Genomic DNA, 13,395 nt, shown 5'->3' on the forward strand with positions numbered 1-13,395 from the left:
GTCACATCTACTGTCCACCTTGTGGACCCCCTACACACCCTTCCCCATTCCTACTGCACTACTAGTGCCCTTCACCCTGCTGTGACTAATTCCCCCCCTGTACCCTGAGATCCCTAGTAGTGTCCTTCACCCTACTATAGGACTGAATGGTCTAGCCCCCCTGGACACCCCAATAGTGTCCCGCGTTGATGTCCTTCTCTCTGCATGAGGACTAAATGGACGTTCTTCCTGGGATCGGCATTGTGTCCTCCCCCTGCTGTAGGACCAGGTACACCAGCCTCTCATCCAGGGTGCCTTCTGGCTTTGTCGGGGGTGCCTTTTTAAATTGTTTTAAGGTGCCTCCATGTAATTTTTCCCCTGGGGTCCCTCCTTCAAATCCATCCCAGGCCCCTGTCTAGGATAAGGGATTGGTTTTGGGGATTGGCAATGCAGCTTCTGCACGGTTATGTGGTAGCATGCGTTAATCCCGCTGAACCATGTGATGTCCTGCACTGGTGTGAATGGGCCCTTAAAGTGCATTTGGGCCCCAACAATTAACTTTTTTGGGGGGGGTCTGTTAAATATACATTTGGTTCGTTTCAGAAAGTGAGAATCTCTCTTGATCCTGCCAGAAATGTTTGTCAGAACTTCCTGTGCTCTCTGTGCTGCTTTCTTATCAGTTACATTCAGGGCTGCAACAACTAATCGACATAATCGATTATAATCGATTTTATTGAAAAAGTTGTCAACTATTTCAATCGATTAATCGGCTTCCGATTGGTTGCCCCTGTTCACGGCTCCACACACGCTGCGCGCCGCACCTCCTCCCCACCTCAGACCCGCCCGCATCCATGCTCCACACGCCACGCCTCCTCCCTGCCTCACGCTCACCGCCCGCCCAAATCCACGGTCGGCACAGGGACGCAGGGAGAAGAAGTAAGGAGGAGCAGGTGTGGGCGGATGACAGCCGCTGATAGACAGGTCCGATCTCAGAAGCAAGTTGCTGGAAGACTGCTCAGGTAAGCCTGCACTTTCCCCCCACATGGTGCTCTATAATCTATGGCTGGGATTTGTAGTCCTCTATAGTTGATGGTACATTGTGCTGTATATTATACAGCGCAATGTACCATCAGCTATAGAGGAATACAAATCCCAGCAATACATTATACACTTTATAATGTATTGCTGGGATTTGTTGTACTCCTATATAGCCGGTGGTATTCTGCAGTGCGCTGTATAGAGGACTACAACACCCAGCAACAGTACATTATACAGCACAATGCAGAATACCACCAGCTATAATGTACTATTGCTGGGATTTGTTGTATTCCTCTATAGCTGGTGATATTCTGCATTGCGCTGTATAATGTACTATTGCTGGGATTTGTAGTCCTCTATAGCCGATGCCATTCTGCATTCATTGCTGTATAATTTTACACTTTCCATTTCACTATATTGCACACCACACTATCTTTTTTTACTTCCACCGCTCCAAGCTTGCTCCTGTGATGGACTGCAATCTCAATACAAACTAGTAGTCCCATCACTGGAGCCATTTTTAAAAATGTATTTTATTTTCTATCCGATTAATCGAACTTAATAATCGGCTAACTAATCGATTTTGAAAATCGTTAGCTGCAGCTCTAGTTTCATTGTTCCCAGCTATCTGAAGACTACAGATCTCCCCCCCCCTTCATAGTATTCCGGGTTCTCTAGTTGTCTCCCAGGGTGACAACAAAGCTTTTTCCTTCATTCAGTACAGTGAGTGTTGTCACCTTAGGGCAGGAAGTATTGTGGGCAGGATTCAGGAAGTAGAGGCTGGAAATAGCACGGCCTCCACGTCTGAGGACTGGTAAGCGGCACAATGGTCACTTTTTGGTTCTTGGGTTCAGGTATTTTAATGTCATTTCACAATGTTACAATGTGAGCGTCTTTGTCTGCGTCTCCTGTTTAATATATCTGGTGATATTTCCAGGGATGTCTGTGTCCAGGCACTCTTTTATAGCAGGCCTGCCAGCTGTGCTTCAACTACAAATCCCAACATGCCTCTGCCACTGGGAGTCATGCCTGTTACAGTCAGTCTTGCAATGCCTCATGGGACTTGTAGTTCCACCACAGCTGCAGGGCTGGAGTTGTCCACCCCTGTGTGATAGGATGACAACTCCCAATGGTTTTTTGCCCCTAATGAGCCTACAGGCAAGGTCTTCTATAGTCACGGTGAGTAAGCAGGTCCACATGTGCAGCTGATGCTGGAGTGATTGCATGTTGAAGTGGCTGAAAGAGACCAGAGGAGATGTCACAGGGGTCCACTGCAATGCTTTTTTTTCTTCATTCATAAATTTGAGTCCTGCAGCAAGCCAAGCACACTTGTGGAGGGCAGCCCTGTGCTCCATCAATGTGCCATGTGCTTTCAGTAGTGCAGCATGTCCTGAAAGTAAACTTCATGACTAAGTGCACTTATTATTTTTGTTCCCCCCCCCCCCATCCTAATCGCTCCCACCCGTCCCTTCCAGAGCTTTACTTGCTGAGATCTGAGGGTTGGTGTCCAGTGCTGCAAGTCTCCCTCCCCTGGCTGTAATGTGCACGTGTGGCCAGCAGGGGGAGCATTGCACAATAGTTGAATCAGACCTGTCAGATCTCAGGAAGTACAGATCTGCAGAAGGGGGAGGATGGGATCATCTAGGTCAGCGGTGGGGGACAAAAAGAACAAGTGCTTTGTCTAAAATATACATTTTGCATAAAACTATGTGCCCCAAAACATTTGCATGGATCTGAAGCACAAACACATTCATGCAAACCCCTGTTGAAGTTCTGAGTATAGCTGTACTAATGCTCTGTATTTGCCTTTTAGTTCCTGGAGCAAAAATATGGCTATTTCCACTGCAAAGACTGTAAGACGCGATGGGAGAGCGCCTACGTCTGGTGTATTTCTGGAAGCAACAAGGTGAGATCATTGTGGTTACATGAGAGCATATAATCCGAGAGTTGTGATCTTGAATCTGTTACCATTAGATGACTGGGATGTGCTGGTGGGATGGTGCAGAGATCCCAGTACATGGCTCTAAAGCTGCCCATACATCGCTCTATTTAACCTGCAGGCTAAACAAACATTCCTCCAACACTACATGAGGAATCCCTGCTGTTTCATTTGTATTCCGACAGCGGCCACCTGCCCTGTCAAATACCTGAATAGAGCTGAAAGCTCATTGGCTGCTGGCTCTAGTCAAAGATTTTTCCGACCGGCTCCTTCAATCAGCTGATCGAGGGATGCCGGCCAAAAGGGTGCTGACAGCAATTTGTCTGGGAGTGTGGAGCGGCCGTTTTACTACTTCTGCCTTTTATTTTTCAGGTTTATTTTAAACAGCTTTGCCGCAAATGCCAGAAAGGATTCAATCCGTACAGAGTGGAAGAGATTCAGTGTCAGGTAACTTCTGTTTTAATGTTTCAGAAGTAAACCTGTTTGTATGGATGAGATGGAGAACTGAGCAGAATGAGCTTGTGGCTTGTGAGAATAGCTTTTATTTTGGGACTGTGGAATATACTTTAGGTTTTGGAGTGTCTAATAGTCCCTAACGTGTGGGTGGTATGTTGGTGTGGTAATACAAACGTACATCATACATGTTGAAAGCTTTAACAGCTTTATTAAAGCCAAAGGTTAAGCATATGGCTTAACATGTTTAGAATGTTGGTCTCGCCTAGCTTCGATCAGCCATGCTTACCAGCTCATGTGGTTGGAAGAGAACTCAGCCACCACCTGGGGATCATCCCTGTGCTGTTGCATTCTGTGCCGATATATAGTATTGGATTGTGGGAATTGGTGCACTGCAGCCTGATTCTTGATTGTAGAAAGACACAAAGTCCTGACCTGGGTAGCAATTTGTATGGTCTGAAGTGCTGGCTGTAGCTTTGTGCTCTTTTGAACACTTCAGGTAGTCTGGAGGCTTCAAGGAGACCGCTTGGCAAGTTTATAGAGCATGAGATTGAATCGCCCTTACAGTAGAGCTTCCTCCAAACTGCAAGGGTTAACTTCTTGTTTTGGTCTAGGGAGGAGAGTAGTACCTTGATCCGGCTTGTTCTTAGACCAGTCTAAGATCCTGTGATCATCACGTTTTCTACTGTATAGAACAAGGATGCCAAGGGACATGCCATTGCTGCAGCGTAGGAGACTGCAGGGGGCACTGTCACTGCTGGCTCTGAGATCAGGTGAGTTACTGGTTTCCTCCCTAGACCAAAATGAGCACGTAACCCTTGAAGTGAGGGGTAGCCCCACTGCAAGGGTTAATTTTTCCCAGAGCTCTACTTTAACCACTTCAGGCGGGTGGCCACCACAGATTTCCCTAGGCTCTGTTGTCCCCTGTCTGGGCCCAGGCCTGGTGGGTCTCCCTGCATCAATCGGAGGGAGATCGGGAAGCTTCTAGCTGCTGATCTCTCTTCCAATCGCTGGACCCGGAAGTGATGTGTATTACATGACTTCAGTGTCACTGTGCACATTCTCCAACTCTTAGAGCCAGGAGAAGCAGATTGCTGCTTAATCAGCTTCTTTGGGGTCCTTGGGTGACAAAAGGGGTCTGATCTGTCTCCATAAAGAGGATCTGTCGCATCATATTTGCTATTGCATAGGGGGCTTGTGGAGTTCAAAAGTTTTTTTTTTTTTAAAGTCTAAATATAAAATGCTTAGAGGCCTCTGCCACCACAGCATGCATCGGGTCTGCCTACATTCAAATACAAGTTGCGCCACACGTTGCATATCGCTGTGAATATAGGAGTGAGGGCAATCATTTATAGAGCCATCAATCACTGTTCACACTAAACTTCTACTGCTCATCAGTTTAAAGTGTCGCCTATGGGAAATGTTGGATTTTGTAGTTTTTATGGTTTCGGGCACTCAGTTTAAGGCTTGACATGCTTATCTATTTACCTGACTTGGCCCCCATCTTTTATATTACCAAAAAAAGGGTATTTTCTGTCTAACTAAATTAGATTTTAGTGTATCTAATCCTAAAAATATTGGTTTCATAAATATTTGCACACATACTGTGCAACCTAAATTTGCAAATTTTTTTTATTCTTCAGGGTTTCGGCTTTCAGAAAATATTTAATTGTTTGAAGCTGTTTTCCTGGCCAAAAATTCATGTTTTGTGTTCAGAAATTGCTCCGGACAGCAAGTGGTTAAAGGAGAACTATGAGATGAGTGATTTCCACTCACCTCATAGTTCTAGCCGACCTGTGACAATGAGACTGTCACAGGTCGGCTCAGTAGATCGGGAGGTGAGCGAACACATACCGGGTTCCCTCACCTCTCGATCCTGTCACGGCTCTCTGCCGTGACAGGGGGAGGGGCTGGATTCCCCTCTCCCCGCTCCGATCTGCCAGCGTTGACTGGCGGAATGGATGGAGGGGGCGGGTACAGCTGGCTCTGCCTCTAGATAGGCAGAGCCAGCTGTCACTCACGCAGCTGGGCGGATGTCGACATCGATGTCGGGATCCGCTGCGGCGTCTAAGTATACCACGATCTGTAGCTACAGCTCGCGGTATACTGAGCTTAGTGTAACAGGAGGACGCTAGTTTGTGTCCTCCCGTTACCCTAAGGAGAACTATGGGGAAAAACGCTGACCCCATAGTTCTCTAATGCACACTTCCACCTTTTGCAGCCAAATCTGAGAAACATTAACTGTTCCCATTCACACAGCATACCTAGAAATCAGATTTGCATTTAGCTTGTTTGGGAGAGGGTTATACATATGACTACAGGCAGCTTGTAGAATACGAGTAATACAATATAGGGGCAATGTCTTTTGAAGATGAATGACATGCCACCCAAACTTTGGCCTAACTTTATTTGGACATGGGATGCAAATGTCTAAGATCTGCCAGAACAGTACATACAGGGTTAATTGTGGTAAATTACTACACCGCCCCCTCAAAAGAAAGGGAGCTTATGTAAGAATTTCAATAAGCATTCAGAAAATGAGGTGAGCGGCAGTCTTTATATTTAAATATTCTGTGAATGGGAACATATGCCAAAGTATTATCCCAATTTGGCTGCAAAAGTTGAAATACACTTGAAAGCTTTGATCTGCTGCAGAACTGCCAGATAGTCCAATGGCATGCTCTGCAATTACATGGCAACAAGGCAATCGCAATCTGCTGAATTTACTGCAAAAAGCGGTCAGGAGGGCTGGCTAGTTTAAGGCAGGCAATGCCCTTGATTGAAGCATATAGCATGTGATTTTAGAAGAGGGCAGTTGAGCATGTAGGGAGATATTCAATCCTTGTCTCCAAAAAGGTAAAAGGATTGCATCTCAGAGGGGATTGTGGTGCTTTACCATAGATTAAAGCCATCCCGAAGGATGGATTTTACACAGTTCAGGATCCCCCCATTAAGGGGTCAAAATTTCAAGTCCTGAGCTACCAGCCAGGCCTTAAGAGTTACTCGCCACCTAACCCCTACCCTGCCGTGGCCTTAACTCCACCCCTAAACACACCCTCTTAAACCTTATAAATGACACGTATTTATTTTTGTAACTTTATTTTGCATAAAACATCTAACAACTTTAACAATATTACCATAAAGCTCCTTGCCCCCACATATAAAATACTCTCACCCCTGTTCCTTGCCTCCTTACACATAAAATAAGAAGCCCCCTGTCCCCTACACATAAAATAAGAAGCCCCCCTGTTCCCTGCCCCCCACCATGTAAAGTAAAACAATGAAGCCCCCTCACCTGCTTGTCTTTCTGCAGGGAGGAGGCGAGCAGGCAGATCCCTGGTCTAGTGTGATTAGTAAGGTCTGCTGCAGACATTACTAATCGCTTTGTTTTCGACCCGGAGCTCAATGAAGAGCTGCGGCTGAAAGAACAGAGCCCAGCAGGAGCAGCTGCTCCCACTAGTCGGTTACTGACTAAAGCCTGACTGCATTTCCACTCGCCAGGTGAGTGGAAATTTTGAGCCCTGCCCTCATTCATGCGATAGGGCCACAGGGCATCTAGCATGTTGTCATCCTGCATGCTATATTGGCCTTTCACATAGTAGTATGCTTTGATGGTAGGCTTTATATTTTGCGTGTTTGGCTCATGTAATCTGAAGGCTGACTGGTCAGCTTTTTCTTTTTAAGGTTTGTTCAAAGACTCGTTGCTCCTGTCCACAAAAGAAAAGACACATAGATCTGAAGAGGCCTCATCGCCAGGAACTGTGTGGTCGCTGCAAAAACAAAAGGCTGTCTTGTGACAATACGTACAGCTATAAATATATAGTCTGATGGGGAGCGTGGCATTACGACTGAAGAGCACTTTGTTCAACCGCATTGCACTTTGTGGCGTTACTGGAATCCTGGTTTTTGACCCCGGCATTGGATAACGGACTAATGATTTTTGTATCTGTCTTGTAATGTGGCAATATTTTGTATACATTGTAAATAAAGTTTCTTTGAAAGTATATGAATTGGCTGACTTGGAAAGATTTTGATTGATGGCAGATTGTTGCTGTACTGCATCCTCCACATCATTCAATGCAACAGTAGCTCACTGCAGGAGTTGGCATAGCAGTGCTTTGACTTCACAGCCGAAAGCCGAGCTCTTCATATTGAGCTTCCAGGGAACTAGAACTAAGGCATATAGAGCATAGCTTAGTACTCATCTAGTTCCTGAGCTCCATTATGAACAACATTACTAATGTTCTGTGCAGCAAAACAATTTATCTTTATGCTGGTGATCACCACTAATGGTGATGGAAAATAACACAAGTTCAAGGTGTGGAGAAATCTTCCAATGGGATTCCTGTTCAATGACTATGAAAGCAAATTGCCTGCTTGTAGAGACTTTCTCCACCAGGACATGCAGCAAAAATAAACCAGTTTAAACCCCAGTTTACAATAGTTTGGCATTACAGACCCGATTGTTGGCCAGACATGTAGTGTTTGCTAGATGCTTTAGTTCTCCAAACACAAATGGTGTAGATGTGGAATACCTAAATGGTGACTGGCACTGTTTGGCTGCGAATCTTCAGATAGGCTGCTTTTGACAAATCTGTTGAAAGCTCCTCTTGTCAAATGGAGGGGTGCCAACAGGGCACACTGACCAAATTTTGGCTGAGTAATTAGCACTCTAATTCAAGCAATGCATGGCCAGCTTAAAACCCCTTGGAGTTCCTTCATCTGTATAGTAATTAGGGATGCAGTATCTGTCCCAGCACTGGGCATTTTTACTAGTCAATGCACAAATACCAGCACTTTACAGTCTTAACCCCTTCATGACTGAGCTAGTTTTCAGGTTCTGTTCAACAGCAGTAGCTGCTTGAGGTCCTGCACTTGCTGGGGACCTAGGCAGCCTTCCTGTTTACAGATAGTCGCTCATCTCCTTCCTGGATAACCACACTGCCCACTGGATCATGGGTAAGATCCTGCCTAGCCCACCATAGACGCACCACCCAGCCTTCCCGAGATCCTCCAATGTAGCAATCAGGCTGGCACCCCGAAGCAGCACCGAGTATGTAGCTTCATATTTTGCATTGCTGTATAATGTATTGCTGAGATTTGTAGCCCCTCCTATAGCTTGGTGTCAGTAGCAGAACTACCAGGGGTGCAGAATTTGCAGCTGGGACTAGGCCCTGGTGCTCCATCACTGTCCTAAATATTAGTCTGGATTTTAGAAAAACTGTCATGACACTAAAGTATTGGTTATTTGTATAGGTGAGTATTGAGGAAAGTATCGATACTCATACTGTCAAGACTTTTTTTTTTTTTTAATCTGTTGGTCCCTATGTCAATCTAATCCTTGGCATTACACAGCCCTGCCAGAAAGCACATCCAGGTTGATTACTTGACCTTCCCTACTGAAGTTGAGCAATACAGTCGGGTCTTCCTTTCAATTGGACAATGGAAGGGACATAACTCTTCTCTCCTGCTTGTTTAGGACCAGTGACCCCCACTCAACATTGGCAGATTATATTGGCTGTTTCCCTTTTGACAATCACATTAGTGTAAGTAGTTACTATTTTAGTGTGACTTCCTTGATCAGGAATAGGCTCAACCACTTAAAGCAGAGATTTATGCCACCAAGAGACCTATGACAAATAGTAATAGTAGTGACTACACTTTAGTGTACACATGTGATATCTTCCCTTGTTCCCTTCTGATCCCCATTAAATAAATGTTTTTCAATTTTTGTTTTTCAACATGTGGTGGATAGGCCAACAGGTTCCTGTACACCACCTTTCTGCCTCGGATTTTTTTTCTTTAATATATGAAAACGCATCCCCAGAATACAGTGGTACCTCAGTTCACAGACCAAATTGGTTCCACAATTCTGGTCACGAACCGAATCAAATGTCCCCCATAAGGTTCAAGGTTAATAAAATGAATCCGTTCTGACCCCTACGAACCTTAATGCTCCGCATGTTCTTGTCACCTTCATTACCGCTCTGCACTTTCTTTGGAGCCATGCTGGATTGAATAATACTGTGCTAAAAAGCACCCAAAAAAACAATCTCTACTAGAGGAATAAGAAAAGAACTTGCCGCACTCCTTAACGGGACTCCCCCAAAAAAAGACGGGTGTGCGAAATGACTGCGGATGGTGCTGCCACATGTAGACAAACAGGAAGACGCCACCAGCACACCAACGATAATAACAGCAATTAGATGCTCATTTATTGACATATGCTGTCTCTCATTGGCAAGTGCTTTCTGAGCCTGACGAAGGGGACAATGTGTGGCCCTGAAAGTGCTTGCCAATGAGAGACCGCATCTGTCAATGGAGCATCTAATTGCTGTTATGATCGTTGTTGGAGTGCTGGTGACGTCTTCCTTTTTCTCTACTGGAGGAAGCCACAACCACATGTCAGAGTGGGGAAGTTGGCCATAGTCGTGTTAGTCACCCAATGTGGCGTTCATGAACGGAAGCAAAATTTTGCCAAACTTTCTGTTCGTGAACAGGTATTAGTGTACTTTTCCCATTGTCTTCCAGAACAGCGTGCGACAGAGGCTCCACCCCTTCTAGTAGGAAACACGTCACCCCTAGTTTTAAAATCCCGCCTCTCTCTTAGCTCATCAGTTTTCCGTGTTTCCTCCGTTAGGGGGAGGCATGTCACCGAGACGGTGAGGGGGCCTCTCTGAGGTATGGAGGTCTTGTTCCCTCTCAGTTGGACCCTCGTGAAGGGTCATAGTACCTTAATTAGGCCACTGGTACACTCCTCTGGTAGTAGGGGATTCCCCACCAGATCCCTTCGTCCTCTTCAGTGCCCGGGGAGGGCAGCACCGGAACCTGCGCTACCCCCTTGGCTAAATCCTTGGACCGGGTGGTTCGATAGTCAGGGGCCGCCGGTCTGAGGGTTCCGGGAGGTTCTCCACGGCCGGATCGGATGGCCGACGAGGTCACTTCCGGTGCGGGGGACGCACTTCTGGGCGCCGTGGCCTTGCGTCCCAGGCCTCGTTTCCGGCGCAGAGGAAGGGGGATGGGCCTGGCTGGTGCACGAGGCATGATCACAGGCTTCTCTGTGAAAAATCGCCGGTTGGAGAACTAGTTTTTCCCCGAGATGGATCCGGTTCCTACTCTGCAGGCTGCACAGATGGATGCGGTTCCTCCAGGCACCAGCTCTACTCAGGTAGGTGGATACGTCGTCTTATTTCCTCCATGTTTTTCTGACTATAGCCTTTTTCCTCCACCTGGGGCTCCATGGTGTTGGGCTGAGGGTGTTGAGGGGGTACTATAGCTGTCAGAAGCAGGCTGGCGGCCGGCCGCTCGGCCAGCTTCGGCTTTCAGCACGGCTCAGCCGAGCCGAGGCATATGCGTTCGGCTCGGCCACAGAAATTTTCATTGGGCAGAAACTAATCTGTGTTCCCTCTCGGCAGTACACCTAAAGGGTACACAGACTAGTCTGGCAGACTATCTGAGTCAGTTTCAAGTTCTCCAGGACGAATGGAGCTTGGATCAGGAGGTCTTCGACCTCTTAACTCAGAAGTGGGGTTTACCGCAGGTGGATCTGTTTGCTGCACAGAACAATGCAAAGTTAGGCCAATTTTTTCCCCTGAATGCAGCAGACGCACTGTCGCATCCATGGGGTTATCACCTCTGCTACGCGTTCCCGCCTATCCATTTAATTCCAAGGGTTCTACAAAAATTCTTCCTAGAACGGACGGACTTGATATTGATAGCACCCTTTTGGCCCAAGAGAGCGTGGTTTACGACGGTGGTGTCTTTGACAGACCGGCCGCCTTGGCTGCTCCCGATCAGCCAGGGGTTGTTGTCACAGGGGTCGGTTATGCACCCGGCAGTAGACAGGCTGTCCCTCCATGCCTTCTATCTGAGGAGGTGATTTTAAAGAACTAGGGTCTTTCTTCCAGGGTGATTAGCACCTTACTATCTAGCTGTAAGTTGGTTACACGTAGGATTTATGGTAAGGTGTGGAAGACCTTCTGCTCCTGGAAGGGGAGGCATAACAGGAATTCAAATATTCCAGCTGTGCTGGATTTCCTTCAGGACGGGGCGGACGGGGGCTTAGCTATCAGCACGTTGAAGGTGCAAGTGTCGGCCCTGAGCGTATATTTACAGTACTCCCTAGCTAATGACCCACTGGTGAGTAGGTTATTTAAGGCTCTCAAACTGATTAGACCAGTTACACGTTTTTCCGTTCCGAAGTGGGATTTGTCTCCGGTCCTAGAGGGGCTGATGATTCCCCTTTTAAACCTCTAGCTGATCTCATGCTTACTTTGAAAACCATATTCCTGGTTGCTATAACCCCAGCTAGGAGGGTTAGTGAATTGCAGGCTCTGTCGTTTTGATAATTTTGCCTTCATTCTGCAATAATCTGACTAATCAGAAAGCGGCAGAGTTTCAACACCTAGATGTTAGACAGTGTTTACTAGAGTACCTTAGAGCAGGCCTTCTTAAACTTTCTCCACTCGTGACCTCTTTTTGGCCGAGGACATTTTTAAGGGACCCCAACGTCGGTAGTAACTACAGCATTCCGGAAGTCGGATGCCATTTTTGTTCTTTTTTCAGGAAAGGATAAGAGGAAGCAAGCCTCGAAGGTTTCGATAGCTAGAGCTATTTATTCAGGAAGCTTACAGGGCCAAGCAGGTTTGTGTCCCGCCCCTTTTGAATGCACACTCAACCAGGGGGTTAGCCACCTCGTGGGCAGAGAGGTCTGGTGCCACTCCGGAGCAGATCTGTAAGGCCACAACCTGGTCGATTTTTTCCACGTTCGTCCGCCATTACCGGCTGGATTTGAATGCGGCAGCTGAACAGACGTTTGGCAGAAAGGTACTCCAAGCCGCAGTCCCGCCCTAAGTTGGTAAGTTCTTGTTTATCCTCTCGCAAGCTGTTCCGGAAGACGAATGGGAAATTCAGAGTTAGACTTACCGGTAACTCTCTTTCCTATAGTCTTCCAGAACAGCTGGATTCCCGCCCTTGGTTAGATAAGTGGTGGTGAAATGTGATATAAATGTGATATTCTGTTGTTTTTGGTTCCTGTCATTACAGGGTCTTCCTTCGGTTCTCGATACAACTGATGAGCTAAGGGAGAGGCGGGCCTTTTAAAACAACTAGGGGTCACGCGTTTCCTACTAAAAGGGGTGGAGTCTATCTCTCGCAAGCTGTTCTGGAAGACTATAGGAAAGAGAGTTACCGGTAAGTCTAACTCTGAATTTCGATGTGGCTGCTTCTCCCTACTGGGAGACCTGGGTGTTGCAGACTTTAGCTGTGCACTCAGCTGTTTAGATGTGCCTGCAACCAGTCAACCAAAGGGAGGACGGGGATTTGTTTTCCTATAAAGATCGGGAACAAAATTGGTCAAATGAAGGTGGGCTCATAACTGCAGCAGCTTGAAATAGTTAAATTTGAGATGCAAGTTCACAGGGAACAAAGTATTCAGTTTCAATGCAGGAGAAGTGTGTAGTGGTGTTAAGGCTGGAGTTCAGCTTTAAATGGTGTTACCAGTCATCCACCACTTTTATTGTAGGCTGTATAGATCAGGGACTTAACATTCTTGGACATAAATGTATATTTGTCAATTTAATTTGCTTTATCAGAGCTGCTGAAATGTTGAGACATTAAAAAACTGAAGACCCCTACAACTGTAAAGGTCACTCGGCCAGTTTGAAAGGAATGGGACCAGTGCACTAACCAAGTTGCCACAATGGGGGAGGGATGGAAAAGGACTGGGAGGTAATGGGATGAGAGGGACTAGGTGTGCTGCTCAAGTTCCCAGATGGAGGTAACCAGAACTGCAGCTGTAAAGGAAGAGAAGGGAACAGAAAAGCCAAGCAAAACACATGGCTAACGCACTCATCAACTTCCATGTGCCCTTCACTTTAAAGCTGGTGATAAGTTGATGAGTGCGCTTGCCATTTGTTTTGCTTGACTGATTTGGTGCAGTGACGCACTTGGGGGTCTCAGCTGCCGTTGTGATGTGCGGGGTCCCT

The 13,395-nt window shown here is 46.6% G+C and overlaps 1 protein-coding gene across 1 annotated transcript in view; it reads left to right on the plus strand.

Moving 5' to 3' along the window:
• The window catches only part of ZAR1L (zygote arrest 1-like), a 7,693-nt gene extending 407 nt beyond the window's left edge, over positions 1-7,286 (plus strand). Inside the window, exons 2-5 of the mRNA XM_018554045.1 lie at positions 1,955-1,998; positions 2,831-2,923; positions 3,329-3,403; positions 7,094-7,286. Of these exons, the coding sequence (XP_018409547.1) occupies positions 1,955-1,998; positions 2,831-2,923; positions 3,329-3,403; positions 7,094-7,237 (356 nt within the window). The 3' untranslated portion in view covers positions 7,238-7,286. The remainder of the gene's footprint in view (positions 1-1,954; positions 1,999-2,830; positions 2,924-3,328; positions 3,404-7,093) is intronic.
• Positions 7,287-13,395: the final 6,109 nt, after the last annotated feature.

Source organism: Nanorana parkeri, unplaced genomic scaffold (assembly GCF_000935625.1).
Source record: "Nanorana parkeri isolate BGI_ZX_2015 unplaced genomic scaffold, ASM93562v1 scaffold8, whole genome shotgun sequence".
Taxonomy (NCBI): Eukaryota; Metazoa; Chordata; class Amphibia; order Anura; family Dicroglossidae; genus Nanorana; species Nanorana parkeri.